Source organism: Macaca mulatta, chromosome 5 (genome assembly GCF_049350105.2).
Source record: "Macaca mulatta isolate MMU2019108-1 chromosome 5, T2T-MMU8v2.0, whole genome shotgun sequence".
Lineage (NCBI taxonomy): Eukaryota > Metazoa > Chordata > Mammalia > Primates > Cercopithecidae > Macaca > Macaca mulatta.
In genome coordinates, this window is record NC_133410.1 from 99,213,000 (window position 1) to 99,227,608 (window position 14,609).

Consider the following 14,609-nt stretch of genomic DNA (forward strand, 5'->3'; position numbering starts at 1 on the left):
ACATCCACCAGACATTCAGGATTGGAAAATAAAGGAAGTAAAATTCTGATTATTTATTCCATTAGCGGGTATCTCTGGTAGAAGTTCCAGGAGCAAAATTTAAAGTGAGTTCCTGGTATACCTGTCTAACTCAATTACTTATACTTTCCTTTTCTGTTATTACTTATAATCATTGAGATTAAGTAATGATACAGCTGAAGTGTATTTATAGAAACAGAAAGATATATATATTATATATATATTTTATAATTTAGGGTATATGTACCATATGAAAGGATAGAGACACTGTAAACAACCTTTTGATTATGTGTACGCATGTTGATATGCACTTGAACAAAATGCAGGTCTCTGGATAGAGCATAGCAGATAAGAAGTATCATAAAAACTTTTCTCAGTGTCTTTATGCAGTAGAACAAAATGTTAACACTCCTGTGTTTAGCCCATATCAACAAAACTTTACACTATCTATGGTGAACCTGAAATTTCTCTTTGAAAGCAGTGAAATGTGAAACATGGGTGTGCTCAGAAAAAGAAAGTTACTTCATATTTTTCTCATGGGTTTTCCTGATAATAATTGCCTGTGTTTTCCCATTTACCCTCAGCTTTGTCAGAGACCCTTCAGCACTTCCATAGAGCCATCCCACTAGAGGTCACAGATCACCAAAACCCTACAGAAACAGGAAATCGAACTTCCTGAGCACACTACAAAACACAGAAACCTGTTTCCTCTACACATCTCAAATTGGCAAAGCTTGGTCTTAGCAGATTCAGTGTGGAAGCAGCTATCAAAAAGGCCACACGCATTTTGTCCCCAAATTTCACATGAGCTACCTTGCTTCAAACTACTGAGATGAAGGGGGCAAGATTATTTGTCCTGCTTTCTAGTTTATGGAGTGGGGGCATTGGCCTTAACAACAGTAAGCATTCTTGGACTATACCTGAGGATGGGAACTCTCAGAAGACTATGACCTCTGCTTCAGTTCCTCCAAATAAAATACAAAGTTTGCAAATACTGCCAACCACTTGGGTCATGTCAGCAGAGATAGCTACAGCTCCAGAGGCAAGAACTTCTGAAGAGAGTCTTCTTCAATCAACACTGCCTCCCTCAGAGACAAGTGCACCTGCTGAGGGTGTGAGAAACCAAACTCCCACATCCACAGAGAGAGCAGAAGGAGTGGTCAAGTTGCAGAATCTTACCCTCCCAACCAAAGCTAACATCGAGTTCAATCCTGGAGCAGAACCAGTGGTCCTTTCCAATTCCACACTGAAATTTCTTCAGAGCTTTGCCAGAAAGTCAAATGAACAAGCAACTTCTCTAAATGCAGTTGGAGGTGTTGGAGGCACTGGAGGCGTCGGAAATCGAGCCCCACGGGAAACATACCTCAGCCGGGGTGACAGCAGTCCCAGCCAAAGAACTGACTACCAAAAATCAAGTTTCGAAACAACTAGAGGAAAGTAAGGAATCTTCTTTTCTTTTTGTTCTTTCTCTGTCTAGCAGGTCTAGAAGATTGCGAGTGAAATTTACCTCACTCCCAGAAAATTATTTCAAATTCAGGATGAAATTGGATCATATTTATAATTTCGCCATTTCAGTTAGATAGTTATTTATTGTTAGCTTACCTAATAGGGAAAAATGAACAAATAAAATGCAGCAATTTTGTTTTAACTAAAATAATCATTCACTTTTCTATTCACTTATAGAGGTGGTTTTACTTTAGAATAGTCATTGCCAAGCAAAGTAGCACCACGGTGGCTGTTAGTTTAATTCAAGGATATGTTGATTGTGTTCCCAACCATTCCCACAATATGAAAGAGAAAAATAAATAAATAAATAAAATTGGGGCATGAACAGATTTGAGAATTGGAATAGCAGTATTATAAAAAGTAACAGTTGTTAAAGATGGAACCAAGCACACCAGAGGTGCAATCCTGGCTTCAGTATGGTCTAGTTCCATGATTTTGAGCAACTGAATTGATCTCTGTGAACCTCGGTTTCTTCATACAGAAACTACAGACTTAATACAAGGAATGTCAATAAAAATAAAACTTTGCAGGGCTCTAGTTCAGATACAAATGAATGAAATGTGCTTAGGTGCGTGATCCTCACAGAATAGGTGCTCAACAACTCAAATTTTGATAGTACTGTTTTATTATTTGAGTTGTGTTGCCATCATGAATGTGATGACTCAGAAAATCTACTTTTCAGATTAATTTTAATTTTAAGTTAGAGCAATTTGAAAGGTTGAAATAAAATAAAACAAATTTAAAGGAGCATTGTTAAAGAGGGTTTTCAAAAGAAGTGATAGTCAAATCAAAATAAACAAAGAAAAAATATCTGGGTGGGTCAATATTTTATTCATTTAAGGCTCAAAGTTATCTGTATGTTTAGAATACTAGAAGTTTAGTGTTATAAAACTAAACTTACAAATAGTTTTTACATGTAATAAAACAAAGTCAAGACACCAGACATGTCTTGGGAGAAAAATGGGGTTAAACATCTTACTAATATAAAATAAAATAAAAGTTAAAAATAGAAGTTGACACACCTGCTATGTGAAAGGCATTTGGTTAAAGCTGTTGCTGATATAAAGGTGAGAAGAAGAGAGACACTGGTAAGAATACAAGCTGATTAATTTACTTATTTCTGTATTATTTATTATTCAAGTCTATTTTTCAATATATTTCAAAAGTTACAGAATTTTTTAAATATATAAGTAAATCTGATTGTAACTAAAAAAGTATTCACATAGTGGACTTTGGAAAAATGCCAGCTTACTGTAAAACAAATAGTACAGATTACAAAATGTTCATTTTGGGACAAGTAGATTTGCCATTAAAAAACATTTAACGGACATGTATTAATCTTTCTCATTTTGGGGGACAAGAGGATTTTGTCTATTAAATAATAATCAGAAATGTCATTTATTGAGAGCTTTTTCTAAATCACTTGAGTGCATCATCTCTGTTAATCATATTTTATTAGAGGCTGTAATTAAATTTTTAAAAATTAGTTACAATAAAACTCTTGGACATTCATGGGAAACGATTGTGAGCTTTTCAGAGATGCTATAGCTAATAATTTTTTTTTTTTTTTTTGAGATAGAGTCTTGCTCTGTTGCCAGGTTGGAGTGCAGTGGCACAGCTTGGCTCACTGCAACCTTCGACTCCCAGGTTCAAGTGATTCTCCTGCCTCAGCCTTCTGAGTAGCTGGGACTACAGGTGGCGCACCACCACGCCAGACTAATTTTTGTATTTTTAGTAGAGATGGGGTTTCACCATGTTGGCCAGGATGGTCTTGATCTCTTGACCTTTTGATCCACCCGCCTCAGCCTCCCAAAGTGCTGGGATTAGAGGCGTGAGCCATCGCACTCAGCCAGAAATTTTTAATAGAAAGGGAAGTATAATAAACAGAACAAAGAGACAATTCAAGTTAAAATAGCATTTAAATGTTATATACCATATAGAAAGTGGCATACAGCTCTGTCATAATTAGAACTAGTAACTAGTAGTTTGATCAATACTAGTTTTTAAATAAATACTAGTTGTTTTATCCAAGGTCCTTGCTTTCAAAGGTTGGGAACGCTTGTTTATTTGATGATTATTTATAATTTGCCCATCATGTGCCAGCACTGTGCTAGGTTTTGGGACACACAGAATTTAAAAAATAACAATAATTCCTGCCTCTAAGGAATATTCCCTATAAAAAGTAAACACTAACATACCTATCAGACTTCAAAAAATTTGAATATGCTCTATGAGAAAACAATATTAAAGGTATAACTTGCTGAACAGAACTTTATTCTATGACTTTTCCAACAAAAGTGTTCTTAAATTCTTTCTATAGAAAAGTACCAACTCCATGTAGGGATTCTGTTGTTTGAGGTCCTGGAGAGCTTGAGGTTTTCTTTTAGTAATCCTTTCCATTACCAAGATTCCTTACTCATTAAGCCATTCAAATGACAATGGCATTAGAGAAAACCTAGGTCCTTCGCTTAAGGACCTAGGATGCAAACCCTTGATAAGGTCAAAAGAAGTCTTTCAAATTTTCATTTGATTGGCAAATAATAATAATAATAGTAGCAAACACGTACATGGCATCTGTTCCTAGTACTCTACTATTGTGAGTGAATATATTCACTCATTTAATCATTACTATAACTCCATAAAGATGAGGAAGATTCTATCATTATTTCTTTACAGAGGGATTAAGTAGCTTACCTAAGGTCATTTAGCTAACAAATCTCGGGGCAAAGATTCAAACCCAAGCTGGCTGGCTTTAGATTCATTGCTGTCAGCTCCTACATTACACTCCCTTGGCAGGTACAGTCTCTTATCACAAGTGGGAGGATAAGCGTGACCAGTTCACTTCCCAGCTCGGGAGGCTTCATAGGCTATTGGTTGCCTCCAGATTACAATCTAGATTTGTCACCCAGTTAGTCACATGATGCCATCCTAGATCTGCCTCCTGCCTACCTCCCCAACCTCATCTTCCGCCACTTCCTTCCTATTCAAATAAGTAGTTCTCTGGTCCAATATATGCTGTTTGTTAAACCCACGTTTTTTCCCTGTCTGCCCCTCTGACTAACAATGGTTCTCTTTTGCCATAATTGTCTCCTTTCCCACCTAATAATAACTGTAGGAAGCCTCAGGTGAAGTTAGGTGGCCTTTCTAACTGCTCCTACAGGTCTCTTTGAATTCCCCTATTCACTGCACTTACAACACTGCATAATAATCATAATGAATTTTTAGTGTCTTTGCATACAGGGACTTATTTTCAGAGCTAGCAAAGTCTCCGGTTTATAGCAGGTACACAATCAATATTTAATCATACTGAATGTGAAATATGAGCATCAATATGTGAATATAAAGAAGAAAGCTTCCCAAGTAAATATTTGCATTTGTTTATGAAAAAAACCTGGTTGATTTAGAATAAACATATTTTTTTTTCTACCATTCTTGGAATTTTATAATAATTCTTAGTAAAAGGAGTATTTGTGTTTATTACAGGTTCTTTTCTAGATTATTCAGGATTACTCTGGCACATTTTTGTTTCATCTTGTAGCTCTTTTTTTTTTTTTTTTAGCATTGCAGGAACTCCTGGCTACAATAGCCCTGTGGTTTCCTGCCTGGCAGAGTGGGTATTAGTCAATGACCAAGCACTTTGAAATAGGAAGGATGGAAATAAGAAATTAGGATTAGTGTATTTATATGTTGAACAAATATTTGCTGAACACCTTACCTGTCCCCAGCACTGTGGTTGTGCTGGGAGTAAAACAATGAACAAGAACTCCTACATGTCCTGCCTTATGGAACCAACAGCCCAGTGGCAGAGGTGAGAGGAGGAATAACGGTGAATCACAAATGCTGATTCTGAATGAAGCTTAAGAAATTGTAGTATATAACAGGGGAATGGTCTACCCATTGTGAATGGGGTCAGTAAACCTTGCCTGAGAGGATAATAGGTGAAATTAGGTAACGATACAATTCAACTGCCTGCTTTTCTCACAATTCCCAACCCCTGTACCCATGTATCTTAATTTTTACCAAATCAGTGAATGGCTAGTTCCGTAACTAGAAACCTTGGATAGATCTTTGGAATTTTTCTCTCCCCGCTGGTTTTTATCTAATCTATCAAAAAGTCTTGTTACACCTCTAATAGATCCCAAATACCTTAGCTTCTCTCCATCTTCTAGTTGCCATTATTCACCACTAGTGTTCTAACTGGTCCACTTCTTTCCACCCTTGTTTACCATAATCCATGATCCACACAAGGGAGGAATCTTTTGAACATTTAAGTCAGATTAATGCATTTCACTGGATGTAAGACTTCATTATTGTAAGTGACACATTATTTTAGGTACTAATCAGAAAGAAAAGTATGACATCATACTTGCTTACTTTGAATTTTTAGTTTTGTCTTTCAGACTTTGAGATTTTGGACACATATCACTTTTGCAAACTTAAGAAGAAAATGTAAATGAAACTGGTAAAGTATTTCTAAGGCAATAGCAACAACTGCTGTCTGACCACTTGTGACTGAAAAATGCCGTTGATTTCAAGACACATTCTTGATTTCAAAAACGTGTGTCTTAAAATCTGTGAAATTTGATCTTTCATTCATTGTCACACTTGAAGCTCACTGCACTTCCTTTCCTCCAGCCACGCTGGCTTCCCTTCTGTTTATTGAACATGTCAAGTTAATATAAATCTCAAGGGAAACTTTTTTTGTTCTTGCTGGAATGCTCTTTCTGCACCTTTTATAATGAAGGACTCTTGCACCTCCAGCTTTAATGTCACCTCCTCAAAAGGACCTTCTCTGACCCAATAACTATCCTCTCACTTGCCATTCCTTATTTTGTCACCCTTATTTTTTCTTTGTAGGAATTATTTGAAATTATTCTATTTATATAGACAACAGTGTATTTTATGTATTTCCGCAATACATCCAATGAAAACAGGGACCTTGCCTGTCTTATTACTACTCTATTTGCTGCCTAGAACAGTGCCAGGCACATAGAAAGAGCTCAATAAAACTCTGTAAAATCATGGATGATTAGATGGGTTTGGCATCCAGAGGGGAGATCAAGGCTAGAGATATAAATTTGGCAAAGCATTGGTGTATAGAAATGTATTAAGTCATGAATGTGGATGATGCTGAAAGAAAGAAGGACCTAGAATTATGAATAGAGAATCTCTAATATTTGATTAATTGATAGTGGTGGATGCCAGCAATACAGCCTTAAATGGGGTGACCAGAGAAGTTAGGAAGGAAACTATAAAAGTGTGGTGTCATAGAGCAAAGGAAGAAAATATTTTAAGAAGGAGGTAAGTGATCAACAGTGTGAAATGCTGCTGAAATAGACAAAGTGAGGACTGAAAAATAGTCAGTATTTCAGTGACATGGAACTGATAAATAGTTGAGTGAGCACCGTGCTCTGGCCTGAGAAAATTGAGGTATGAAGGAAGGCAAAAAAGAGCCATTAAAACCAACTCAATTAAGGAGGGCTTTTATGAAAAAAAAAAAAAAAAAATGGAGAAAGTGGTCAGAAGCCAAGGCTGGTCCAAACAGTTATTTATTTTTTGTGTTTGTTTCTTATTATATTTTATTTTATATACAGAGGGGTCATACATATGTTAACATATTAATAAGAAGGGTCAGAGGAAGGTAAAATTTGAATATGCAGAAAAAACAGGAGGATTTTTTTTTCTGAGTTTAATGACAAATTTGAAAATTATTTTAAAATTACAAAAATTAACCATTAAATTAATTCTACTGTCTATCATAATAGACATTTTTTTCTGCTCATTTTGTGTGAATTATGAACAGGTTTTAGAAGTGAATTATCTGATCAGCTAAATTTCTGTGTTGTTTGCAAAGTTATTATTAGGGCTAATAACATCCAAAATGGGTAATTTTTACATGCTGTAAAATTCTAAAGAGAAACCATTATACTAAAGGGTATTTTCTTATATCTTTGTGAAATAGACGTCTCTATTACATTACCGCCAGTGAAATAAACACTATATAAAGTATATTCTCCATCAGTTTTTACTCATTAATCGCATTCTTTATTTCATTATTTTGCTGTTTCTACGTTACTATAAATATATATTGCATTTCATATGCTAGAATTTAATGAGTGCTTATATATTCCTAATAATTAAGTGGGAACTTTTTGTATTCGCACACCTTCTGCTTTTCTGAATATAAAACTGTAATTTTAAGTTGATTATTTGAGGGTAAATGCTAAAAAAAGTCAGTTTACAGGAACTGGATTAAGCATAGAATTCTGCATCACGGCATCTGTTAGCCTGCCTTTGTGGTCTGCACACTGGGAAAGCCTGACACCTACTGGAACAGAAACAGTTTACAATGCCCGGAGTATGCTCAAGTCACAGTTATGCGGGGAAGGGGGAAACAAAAAATAAAATTAGGTAAAATAAAACAAATTTATGAAAAAGGTTGTATTAAAGGTTGACTTTAACAATCATTACTTATAAAAAATATACGTTATACATAGTTAATTCGATGTACCACTTTAAAAATTGAAAAATTTCACTTTAAAATTGGAAAATAGGTTGGATCCAAGCAGCAAACTCTATGCACATCTTGTGATGGGTATACATTCGGCTCGATCTCCTAAAACTTTACACTGACAATATTGTGTATAGACAGTAATTTGTGGCTGCGAGGCACTCTACAGTCATCTATCATTGAAAACTCAACTACATTCACCACATTGTTCCCACTACAGAAAGCAAATTAATTATGCCTGATGAAAATATTTTAAATGCAAAAGTTGGTACATAAGAAAGGGTTTCTTCTTAAAGTCTAACCATAAATCAAAGCATCTGAAATTCCCCATGATCTGAGTTTTGCATAATTGCTTTTCAAAAAATTATTTTAAATATCAATTTATTTATATGATTCTTTTACAAAACTGATATTTTTATCTCAGTTTGAACATTATATAAAATTCTGTAAAAGAATTAAGTATATAAAGGTACACTACAAAAAAAGAACCACAAACATAAATTATTTTGTTGTTAGGAAATAAAACAGTGATTTTCTTAAGGAAATAAGTATTGAGATGAAATTGTCTTTTGGACTGTTAGCCGAAGCTATAATATCAAATGTCTATGGCTTTATTTAAATATAAGTTATATATCATGAATCTTTTCACTAAGTGTAAATTATTTCTTCCCATTTTTATTATCTTTTTTCATGTTGTATATATTTCCCTTGAATTATTTTCTCATTTATGACTAGTGAACTACATGCCAATTATAGTCTCTCAAATTAATAATTTGATTAAAAACTTCTCTTTTTAGCTTGATTAGAAAAAATAAAGATTTTAATAAACAGATTCTATAACACTTTGGAAGTATTTATGTTCATAACTTCTTAAGACTGTAGAGACATTCTCAATATTATTTTTTCCTGAGAGGCAAACTTCGTCATCTGAATTGACCATAAATGATGATGATGGTCTTCTGTGTTAGCTTTATGGAAATTATTGACTTGAAACATACGAACAATTATGGTTAAGATGAAATTATCAGGTCATTAAAGAAGCAAATCGGGAGTTGTGTCTCTTTGTATCTGAGGCAAAAAAATATTGAGGCCATATTTTATATATATATTCTCTTTAAGAAAATTCCACTTAACTCTGAATCATTTAATTATTATGAGCAGTGATAGCAGCAAGTATTTTACTTTTATTAAAACATTTAGTCTCACGACAATCGTGTGAGGTAGATAATATTATTGTAGATGCTTTGTAGATGAGGAAGTCACCTTTGCCAGACAAAGTCATGGCTATAAATTGTGGAGTCAAGATCTAAAAGCAGATAGCCTGGCTCTAGCATCCAACTATGTTATGGGAAATTTTTCTTTATTTTCTTTTGCTTATGCAGGTGTGCCCACTGCCCCCACCCCTCACCCTTGCCTAATTCAGGAATAAAAACAAACAAACAAAAAACTCTAGGCACAGAAATACACTCTCTTCTTTATTCGCCCCTATGTGTGGAGTTAAAAGAATAAAAATCTTGTCCAGCAGGCAGACCTTCATCATCAGAAATGACTTTCTAATTCTGACCTAGGAGATGAAAAAAGGCATGTATTGATGACGGCTCTGATGTTGCCAGAAATGCCTCATTTCCCTCCTCCTTCCTTCTTTTCCCCTTTCCTGTTCTTTTGTCCTATTTTTTCATCCTTTGCGCTATTTCTTACTTTTTCTTCTTCAACTCTCTCTGATTTTGACAAGAGATATGCAAAATTATTATTTATCACTTTGTATGGCATTTTTTCAGTATGTATTTATTTATTTTTATTGTGGTAAATATACATTAAAAATTTATATCCGTCTTTAAACGTACAATTCTGTGGCTTTAAGTATGTTCACATTGTTTTGCAGTCATCACTACCATCTATTTCCAGAACATTTTCATCTTCCCAAACTGAATCTCTGTACCCATTAAATAATAACTTCCCATTGCAGCCTCCTCACTGTCCCTGGCAATCACTGTTCTATTTTCTGTCTCCATGAATTTAACCACTTAAGTACATCATATAAGTGAAACTGTACAATATTTGTCCTTTTGTGTCTTGTTTATTTTCACTTAGCATAGTGTTTTCAAGGTTCTTCCTTTTCAAAGGTTGAATAATACCCCATTTGGAGTGTGTGTGTGTGTGTGTGTGTGTGTGTGATTTTCTTTTCCCACTCATTTGTCAATGGACACTAGAGTTGCCTCTACCTTTCTGTTATTGTGATACATGATATTTTAATGATGTTCTCAAATTAGGGTAGTGTGCTAGGGAGAACACGTACTCTGACTAGTGGTGCTATCTAAAATCTGTTCTACTTTTATTGACTTAGGACACATAATTTTCCTCAGGGACTTAATAATTGAACTGTTAAACCAAATGAGGCTTCAGTTGAATTTTTTCCTTGATTATTGACACCAATAAAAATAGGTTTGTTAAGGTATAGTTGCCTTTAAAATTCTATTTTCCTCTTTAAACAAACTATTTTTTACTAAGTGATATTTTTTAAAAAGAGAGAGAGGGGGAATTATCCACATATGTCAGACTTACAGAGTCCAGAATAAAATGAGCAGGTTTGATTTGTAAAAAGCAGTAAACACTTATTTAAAAATACAAGACTAACTTTTATATATTTAGCATATGTTTGTCCCACTTATCATTGAATTGGGTGAGGATTTTATCCCTATGGACTTCCGGAGTTTAGTGTAAAATGATGTACAACACTATTATTTCATAATTTTGCCATTAGTAATGGTCAAACAGTTAAGTTTTGTTTGGATGTACTTCCATGCAATAATAATCTTATAATTAAGACAATAGTATTTTTCATGAGGTAAATTAGGAATAATATGAATAAGTTATTCTGTTATGAGGGATTAATATTGTTCTCTCTAAATTAAGTCCCACCAGAGACTTAGTTCTTCCCCTGAGGCATTTATGAATCCATTAATGTATGCATATGTTGTCATTTGCAAATTGTAGTCATCTTTAAGTACAAGGTAAAGAAATGGACATTTGAGATCTTATACTTTCTCAAGTCAGAGAGGTATGGGTGGGTTTGTGATCTTACACTTTCTCAAGTCAGAAAGGCATGGGTGGGTATTAAGTGAGGTGTGAGGGCTTATTACTAGAGTCACCTGATAATCCTATTTCTTTGAGAGAATGTTAATTTTCAGAAGCAGTATGTCTGTCTTGTCCTATTTTGTTTTCCTCTTGTTCTCCTTTAAATCTCTACGTTCAAGGGGATGATGGGAAACAAAGGTCGTTCAATCCATAAAGTCTCCCCCAGACACAAAATCTTCTCCAGCTTCTCAAAGAAAATTATATACCATTGGCTTGGTTTATGGTGGTGATTATTGGCTTACCTTGACTTCTAATGAACATCCTTAGGACTTGGTATTTTCATACTATTTTGTCTGTTAAAGCCACAGTTTATTAATATGAAAGTTTAAGTAGCTTCTTTTGAATTAGATGACAAGCAATCTATTCATCTGGGTTCTAAGGACTAGTATAACTGAATAATGTTAATTCTTAGATTATCCCTTTATTTCTTGGGAAAATATTCTGTGTGGTCATTATTTAAAGCCATCTTCTTTGCTTCAGTCCCCTCTCACTCAGTTCAGGATAAGAACTGGTATGACTGGGCCATTATTTAGTCAATTAATGGAAGTTTTTTACATTAGTCTTTTCACTAGTTTCCTGAAAGATTTGGTTTCTAAAATGTCAAAATCAAAAATACAATAAACTGTTTATTTATGATGCCTTCTCTTAGTTCATTATCCACAAGTCTTTGAGTTTTATGAATCATAATAGAATCCTTTCCCCTCTCTATTTTATATGTTCAACAAGCTAGGCCTTTGCTCATAACCAAAGATGTCTGCTTTTCCCTAGAACAAACCTTTTACCTATTAACTTGAAAAATCCAAAGAATCAATACAAGCTTTTTTTCAGTACATGTTGCTGCACAAAAGCAACAGAGTTATTACCCTGAAAGAGAATCCCAAATGTGGTCTGCTGGATGGAGGGTTATGACCCCCTGGAAAACTAAATACTTCAAAGTAACTGCTCACCATCCACCATAATCTGTCTATGGTGTACAAAGGTACAAAGGATTACTAGGTTTAAGCAAAATGCTTGTCTGGGCTCATTGCATTTTCCTTTAAACTGCCCATCACCATTTTGCCATGCTTAATTTTCTGTTTTTAAACCTACATTTTCAGATAATTTGGTTTTAAAATTATATTTACATTTTTAACATCCCTTAATGAGCTTATTTCGTTGGTAGCGTAAACCTAATTACAAGTCACACCAGGGGCTCTTTTGCTGTGGATTGTTCTTCCAATTTATACTGGATCAAAGATTGCTGGGCCATGAGCAGTCTGCTGATCTGCTTCTTTGCCTCCTCAACTATTTTAGTCATGAGATTGTTTTAATATTTAGGATTTGAAAAGGCCTCTGCCAGGTGACACTATCATTTTGCCTCACAGGGAATTAATATATTTTTTCTTTTCAAAGCCCTGAGCATGCAGTGATGGCGATCCTTGTGTTGTTTCTGCCCCACACTCCCTCCTCCACAGTCATTCAGAGAATGTTCATGTGACAATTTAATTGTGCTTCTGTTGAAGTTAGTCAGTCTCGGTAATTAGGATCTTCATTGCATTTGCATGAGGAATCTAGTTAATTTTTTAAAGATCCCTTTATTGTGGTCATCTCAATTTCAAATCGTTTTATTTTTATTTCTTACTTTTTCCAGTTCTTTGTTTTACATTATTTTTGCCTCAGTTGTTACCAGTGATTTAACAACATGTGCCAGCGTGTTTTCTTACTTCTTTGAGGCGCCTGAAATTTTAAACATCGCATTCAAAAGAACACAATAAGTTCTATGGAGCTCAATTTATCTGCCTTAGATGAATGACAATGTGGAATGATTAAAGCAAGCAATTAACATATCTTTTTTTTTCTTTTTATGTGTTGTTTTCTGGAATTTGTGTATGATGTACTTAAGCGGGGTTTTACTATGTGTTTATCCTCCTGGAATTCATTGAGCTTCTTAGATATGAGGGTTGATTTTTTTTTTTTTTTTTAAACACATTTAGAAAACTTTCCTTTTTTTTCTTCACATGTTTATTCAGGCCGATCTTAGAACCACTTCAGTTTTGCTCATTTATGTTTTTGAATTTTTTCTCTGTACTTCAGTTTGGCCGGTTTCTATTCCTTGTCTTCGAGTTTATTGGTCTTACTTTCCAAAGTGTCCAGACTTCAGTTAGGCACATCCAGTCCATTTTTAATTCATATGTTATATACTTCTCATTCTATTTAATGGTTAATTGTTTTAAAGTCATGGGTTGCTAATTCCAACATCTATGTCACCCTTGTTTTGTTTTGTTTTTTTTTCTATTTACTGGATTTTTACTCCATATACTCGTCCTATTTTGCTGCTTTTTCTCATATTTCATTTTGTTTGCTTTTCATGCTGGGCACTGTGGATGCTATGTTATCAGTGTCTGGATTTTATTGTTTGCAAGCACAAAATAGTATTCAGTCCAAGATTCAAGGGCACCCCTATATTGACTTTTAAAATGATATTTCTCTCTGTCCCCCTCATTTTATTAATCTTTGCCACACTTTTTAACCACCCTAGTATCCCCAAACTCAGATCTCTATTTTCTCTACTTGGTGTCTTTTCTGGAATCCATCCTTCTGTGATGCAGTTTGAAAATTGTTCCCAGGCACAAAACTAGATTGAATGTGGAGCTAACATCACATATTTTCCCTCAAGCATCATATCACTGCATTGTCTACTGCCCAACATCTGAAAACTGTTGCTTTATACATCTTGTCCAGATTTATAATTTTTTCCATAAAAAGGTAAATCTGATAGTTTATATAGCCAGGGACAAAATTCTCTGAAATTTATGTTTTTAGTGTTTTATATGAAAAATTATAGAATAAGCTCATTTAACTCCTTATCTCAAGCTAAGATTTGTTGTGAAAATGCATAGAATTTGGAGATTAATTTCAGGAAAATTGACATATGTGCATTGGGTTTCCCATTAATTAACATGATCCATTGGCTTTTTCTTTAAAGTTTTTCAATAAAGTTTAAAATTTTTACATATTAAATCTAACACTTCTTTTGCTGAATTTATTCTTAGGTACATTATTCTTGTTATTTTTTGCTATTGTTAATAGTGTCTTTTTGAATTTGTTGTTGGTACAGAGAAATGTAACTGATCTTAACTTTGTGATTGAATTAATATAAATTAATCTTGTATTAACTCATAAACATTTATATTTAATTACATTGCTGAATTCTCTTTTTAATTATAATAATCTGCATCTAGACCATTTTGTATTTTGTTCGGTTACAATCATATCCACTACAGCTAATAACAGTTCTTTCTCCTCTTTTTTGATTTTTAAACCATTTATTTACTTATTTACTTACGCTTTACTGCACATATTTTAAAGTGATGGACCCGGATCTGAGTTTTTTAATCTCAGTACTAATATTAATACTTGCTACAAGAGCATTCTTGCATTTTGATTTATCTTATAGCTA

At 34.1% G+C, this 14,609-nt stretch overlaps 1 protein-coding gene across 1 annotated transcript in view; it reads left to right on the top strand.

The window, feature by feature from the left end:
* The first annotated feature begins 577 nt into the window (after positions 1-577).
* Positions 578-14,609, top strand: part of MMRN1 (multimerin 1) — a 59,375-nt gene continuing 45,343 nt past the window's right edge. The window contains exon 1 of the mRNA XM_015138794.3: positions 578-1,455. Within this exon, the coding sequence (XP_014994280.3) occupies positions 851-1,455 (605 nt within the window). The 5' untranslated portion in view covers positions 578-850. The remainder of the gene's footprint in view (positions 1,456-14,609) is intronic.